A 6,006-nucleotide genomic window follows, 5' to 3' on the forward strand; every position below is an offset into this window, starting at 1 on the left:
CGTCCCTGCGCGCGCTGGAGGACGCCGGGTTCCGCCGCGAGGCCGTGCTGCGGCGCCACCGCGACGCCAAGGACGTGGTCGTCTACAGCCTCATCTCCACCGACGGCGACCCACTCATCGACTCACGCAGTTCATGACGATGTTGGCTGGCTTGCTGCCATACGAAATGCTAATAAAATCGACTCACGCATCATCAACACCATCAAATGTTACCAAGAAAAAGAAACCGAATTACATTGCTGTGTTTCACTCTCAGCCGCGGATTACAAGAAGAAGGTGCTGCTGCTGCTGTTCTGCCGGTCTCTCCAAGAGATCGGAGCTTATGTATGAGAGAACACACGGGCTCGATTATTGAACTTTTTGTTGAGTTGAGACTTGGACGGGATCCCCATGGAGACGGCGAGAGAGCACGGGCATTGCAGGATGCCGGCCGGCGGTCGATCAGGCCTCCCAGCCGCGGAGGACGGTGGCGCGGGCGACGCGGTTGACGCCGAGGGTGAAGGCGCCCATGCGGAGGTCGCAGTGGTGGGAGCGGCACATCTCCTTGGTGTCCCGGAAGGCGCGGGTCATGTACGTCTTGAGCTCCCGGTTCACCTTCTCCTCGTCCCACATGAACCCCTGGATGTTCTGCACCCACTCGAAGTAGCTCACCGTCACGCCACCCGAGTTGGCCAGGATGTCCGGCAGGATCAGCACCCCCTTCTTCGCCAGAATCTGCACCACGAACATGTGCATTTCTCCACTGTCAGTCAGTGTGTGAATTGAATTATGTCAACAAATGCGAGCTTTGTTTTGTGGCAAAATTTTGGGTGTTCTTGCCTCGTCGGCCTCGGGGTCTGTCGGGTGGTTCGCAGCCTCGATGATGTATTTTGCTTTGATGGCATCAGCATTGTCCCTAGGAGAACAAATCATGGTTAAGAACAGCCTTTTTATTAACAAAAATGTTTTAAGATACCGAAAAAAATAACAGCCAGGAGGATACTAGTATAATTGAAGTTCAGAGCAGAAATCTGATAGAAGGTAGGATATAAAGTGAGCTGGGACGAGGAAGAAGAAGATTACTTGTTTATGACTCCTCCCAGCGCTGCCGGGATGAGCACATCGCACTCTTCGGTGAGCAGCGAGGTCGGGTCGACGGCGTCTCCTCCGTCAAAGCCCTTGATCCCACGGTTCTCCGCCGAGTGCTTCATCAGCTTGGCTATGTCAATGCCATTGGAGTTCTTGACAGCCCCTGTGACATCGCTGATGGCGATCACCTTGCCGCCAGCTTCAGTGATCAGTTGAGCAGCCCAGGAGCCAACATTACCGAATCCCTGAAAAAGGCAAAGCACCCAATAATTGCTTATCTCTGCAAATGTAGGTGAAGAAACATAGTTCTGATCTTACTTTCTTTTTAGTAAGAAAAGTTCTGGTCTTGCTCCCTTACTCCCTTTTGTAACCATAAAGTTCAAAAGTGCGTATTGTGCGATCCACTGACGGTCACTTTTTAACTAGTAGTATTTCTTAAATCTATGTTTGTAATAATAGATTGAGGCTTCATGACTCACACCACACTGAATCCTCAATTCAATTACTTTTCATCATTTTAAATTCAAAGAGCTTAACTCATTAGCCTACACATTATTTAATTACCTGGATTACAAAACGCTGGCCTGCAATGCCTTTGCCATGCTCTGCAAGTAGGGCTTCAGTGGCAAACAGAACTCCCCTTCCAGTAGCTGCATCTCTTCCCAGTGATCCTCCAAGGTCCTGTGTTGAGCAAAAAATTCTCTCGACAATCAAATGCTGCATCTTCCACATTTGATCTGGAAATAACATTTCCATTGCACATTATATGATAGAGTTTCAGGATGGATAATTACCACAGGCTTTCCTGTCACCACAGCAGGTGAGTAGCCATGGAACTTTGAGTACTCATCCAGTATCCATGCCATTGTCTGAATCCATGAATGAAACAAGCAAAAGAATCCACATCAGAATACAGATGAATAATTCTCACAGCACTCTGCAGAGAAATAATAAATATGCAAAGGACAATAAATAACCTGTGCGTTGGTGCCCATATCTGGAGCTGGAACATCGGTGTGGATGCCAATTAAGTCATGAATTTTCTGGGTGAAAACTCGGGTAAGCCGTTCGAGCTCCGATATGCTCAGGTCTCCGGGACTGCACCCAATGCCACCTTTAGCGCCTCCATACGGAATATTGGCCACGGCTGTTTTCCATGTCATCAGTTGCGCCAAGGCATTGACCTCGTCAGGATCAACCTGAATTTTATCATAGTTTGTCAGTGCAAGAACTTACTATGATCATAGATAATCTTGGTTGCCAGTGTCTTGAACTTGCATGCACATGATCGGTTTTTATGGAAACCAAGTCAGAATGTCAGAATGTGATCCAGTATAGTAGCTTTAGTGAGACGTGACTAATTTCCAAAATAGCTTTGTTCTGCTTTACTGCAAGTAGATATTGCAATTGCATAACTAGGTATGGGCTGAACAATAAGTCATTCAACTGTCTGACAGATTCCGGAAGGAGATCGAATTTATGCGGAAGGACCATTTCAAGTCGGCGACAGCGTGGCAAGAATCGAGTGCTTATTGGATGGTTGTATCATGATGAACAGAAGAACCCAGGAATATGTGTGCTCACCTCATGGTGGTATCTGATTCCACCCTTCATAGGGCCCCTGGCATTGTCATGCTGCACCCTAAACCCAACATAGGATGCTAATGTCCCATCATCTTTCGGGATTGTGCACTCAACCTGCAACCACACAAGCAGCATGTTACTGAATAATGGAACAAACAGTTTAGCTTACATAGACAGCAAACATACTCAAAAGTTAGAACGGTCCTGCACACGGTTTAACCTTACAGAGTAAGTGGCTAAGAGGTCAGTTGAACGAACTTTTTTTGCCATATTCAGCAGGAAGTGAAGTTCCCCACAAATAAATAAATAAATCAAGTGAAGTAGTAGGTTGGAAAATGTCGAATCCGAAGATAATCTGGTAGCCTAACCAGAAATTCATAAATTTACAGACCAGATAAGAAATAATCGCAGGTCAACTATACTAAGTCCCCAAGGACCAAGGTGATACTTCTCAATAACCACTGAACTCCATAGAACAAAGAGCGTACATCGCTATCCAGATTCATTCATTCACAGCAAAAAACAGAAAAAAAATCCGGGATCAAGGAATAATCACCTTGATCTCCCTGAAGGGGATGAGCAGGCTCTTCTCGAGCTTGGAGTCGAGGCCCAGCAGCTTGGCCGCCTGCTTGAAGTTCCGGCTGGTGGCCGCCAATGCGTTCATCCTGCCCGACGAAATCCCCCCTCCGGAGCCGCCGCGCCTGAAAAACGGATCCAGAAACCCAACATCATAGGTAGCAATCCAAGAACACTAATCACACGAGACAAAAAGATTAAACTCTGCGCGAGGAACCAAAGGATAATCTGCTTTTATATTACCGGCGAGTGGAGTAGCCGCGAAGTGTTAGTGGCGAGCAGCGGCACAAAGACTATGGAGGAGTTTCAGGTAGGCCGTATGCATATATAGGCACACTGGGCTGAACCCCTCGGTGGATTTGGGTTCCGTTCAAAAAGCAGAGGAGATTTTTCTTTTTAATTTTAAATTTGTTTTGTCTCTACAAGGATAAGAACAAGATCTGATTCTCGCCCTGCCTGCAATTAATTTCCCTCGAGACCCGAGCCCTGTCTGCACTCAATACCGTAATTAACTACTACTACTCCTAGCCTACCAGTACCAGATTGAAGAGCATCAATCTATGCCAAGGAATCGACCAGCTCCCCTTTTGTTTAGTTTAGAAGAGGTGCTAGGCTAGGAGCTTACTAACATCTACAAAATGATCACTGTTCTAGGGCCAACATCTGAATGAAGATTCAGACTGCCGACAGCTGCGCTTGTTTTGCTGAGAAAATGCCCAGAATTTGAGCCACAAGTCAGTGGAAGTGAGTGTTCAAGGAAGCCTCTGCATGTGGCAACTTCAGATTACTGCTCAAATCGGTTAGGTGTACTATGTACGTATGTATCAATGTATGTACTGAGCTGTGGATGTACCGGCTGCACAGCTTGCGCCAGGCAATTTGCTGATACGCTGACGGTGATGAGCATGCATGCACGTGTAACACGTGATTCCTGACACTTCATGCTCACAATACATGTCTGTCAACAGTCAAGTACTCCTCCCTCCGTTTCTAAATATAAGGCTTTTTAGATATTGGTTTTAACAGAGACTACATATAAATGTATATAGACATGTTTTAGAGCGTAGATTCACTCATTTTACTCCGTATGCACTATTCTGTATCAATCAAAATCTCTAAAAAAGCTTATATTTAGAGACGGAGGGAGTAGTACTTAATCACAGCTACAGCTAGAGCTCAACAACTTGGTCTAGCAGTTGAGTGATACTGCTACTGTAGAAGAAATCTGGTGTCTGTGCTTCGGCCGCCTGTAAGAGATGGAAATTTCAGAAGCAACTTGTGGGAAAACGCACATGGCTGACTCAACTGCGAATTATTTGGCTAACCATGCAATTTTGCACTGTTTTGCATAGCACAATCTAATAATTTGGCTAACCATGCAATTTTGCACTGTTTTGCGTAGCACAATCTAATAATTGGACACAAAGACACGTGTATCCCATGGGTCAGGGGGTTGTTGGCAAACTCGGATTAAGGCTAGCTAATGATCTGCATAGGATGTGTGAAGCATATGCCATATGCCGTATGTTATTTATTTATTTGATTGACAACACATATGCCGTATAATTTTTGTGTCATATGGTGACAAGAAATATATCATATGCCATGGACAGGGCTGGTATGATAATTAAACGAACCTATTAGTATGGCTAATGCCAACTTTGGCTCGGGGTAAGAGGGCATAAGTTCCAGGAAAATGCATTCGCCGAAAAGTGGGGACAGATTGCGGGAGCAGGACAACCCCAGAACGGCCAGCAAAATCATGTGGAGAAGAAGAAGAAGCAATACGGGTCGAAAGTGGTTTAGCTGCTTTTAGATGCATGGATTCCAGATTATGCAAGGCCTGCATTATTATTTGTCCTGTTTTTTGCTATCTCTTTTTTAATGCCCCAAAAAGAACGATAAAACAATCACCCCACTATGAATGCAGATAATGATAATTAAGGCGATGCTTTCAGATCAGAGGATGATGAAGGCAAATATTCTCAAATCAGAGGATAATGAAGGCAAATATTCTCAAAATCAGATCCCGGGGGGTTAGGTAGCCGTAGATGAACAACCCCAATCAAAAGCTTCAGAATATTAGTACTAGTACAGAGTTCAGAGCCTGGATAAACCATCAGTAATTGATCTTTCCCTGGCCATGTGATCACTGCTAACACTAGCACACTACCATATAAACGAACCACAAAAGGAGAGAGGGTATATAGAGTACTTTGTTGCAGCACCTGATCAGGGTGAGTGAATCGTAGCGGCTGAGGAATTTCGCCCGCGCTGTCTGCTCTGTTGTGGCATTCAGGCAGAGGGTTACAGGGGGGGTTTATAAGGAGAAACCGGCTGGGAATGATACGTGGAATTAGTTCGGAGATATGGCGAATATGGATCATATTGCTCCAAGGACTTTGGGCGATTCCATCTGCTTGGGTTGAGTTGGCCGGGTTGCATTGCATCGAATTCCATTTCATTGCTATTCGAGGGCCAGTTGGGCAGAGGGTCCACGCCCGGAATTCTCGGTCTCATCATTATGTGGAGGTACAGAGATTATGCTCGCAAACTGGTAACTATGCTCGGTTGGTTAGGTTCTCTATACTAGAATCTGCCCACATGGATTTAAGTCGTATACTCGCACTCTCAGACGAGTGCTCGTATTTTTCTGAATTTATTCCACAATTTCTTTTCGCTATTCTCTAGTGGAAGGTTGTCTTGTGCCTTGACTATGAGGTGCCTATGATGAGATTTGCCGGTTCGGTCTCTTGGAGATGAGTGCTTGTATTTTTC

The 6,006-nt window shown here is 45.6% G+C and overlaps 1 protein-coding gene across 2 annotated transcripts; it reads right to left on the minus strand.

Annotated features, from left to right (window-relative positions):
* Window positions 1-193: 193 nt before the first annotated feature.
* LOC125528361 (glutamate dehydrogenase 1, mitochondrial) lies at window positions 194-5,584 on the minus strand. Of its 2 annotated transcripts, none has more exons than XM_048692835.1 (9): window positions 5,457-5,584; window positions 3,209-3,353; window positions 2,653-2,766; window positions 2,046-2,267; window positions 1,863-1,937; window positions 1,633-1,749; window positions 1,063-1,313; window positions 820-895; window positions 194-714 (listed from the first exon to the last, which is right to left on the minus strand). In XM_048692835.1, the coding sequence occupies exons 2-9, from the start codon at window positions 3,314-3,316 to the stop codon at window positions 442-444; spliced, it is 1,236 nt and encodes a 411-aa protein (XP_048548792.1). In that variant the 5' UTR covers window positions 3,317-3,353; window positions 5,457-5,584; the 3' UTR covers window positions 194-441. The 2 variants fall into 2 exon arrangements, with proteins under 2 accessions (XP_048548792.1, XP_048548791.1); XM_048692834.1 differs by lacking the exon at window positions 5,457-5,584 and adding an exon at window positions 3,472-3,757.
* Window positions 5,585-6,006: the final 422 nt, after the last annotated feature.

The sequence above is a fragment of the Triticum urartu genome, unplaced genomic scaffold, assembly GCF_003073215.2.
Source record: "Triticum urartu cultivar G1812 unplaced genomic scaffold, Tu2.1 TuUngrouped_contig_4819, whole genome shotgun sequence".
Lineage (NCBI taxonomy): Eukaryota > Viridiplantae > Streptophyta > Magnoliopsida > Poales > Poaceae > Triticum > Triticum urartu.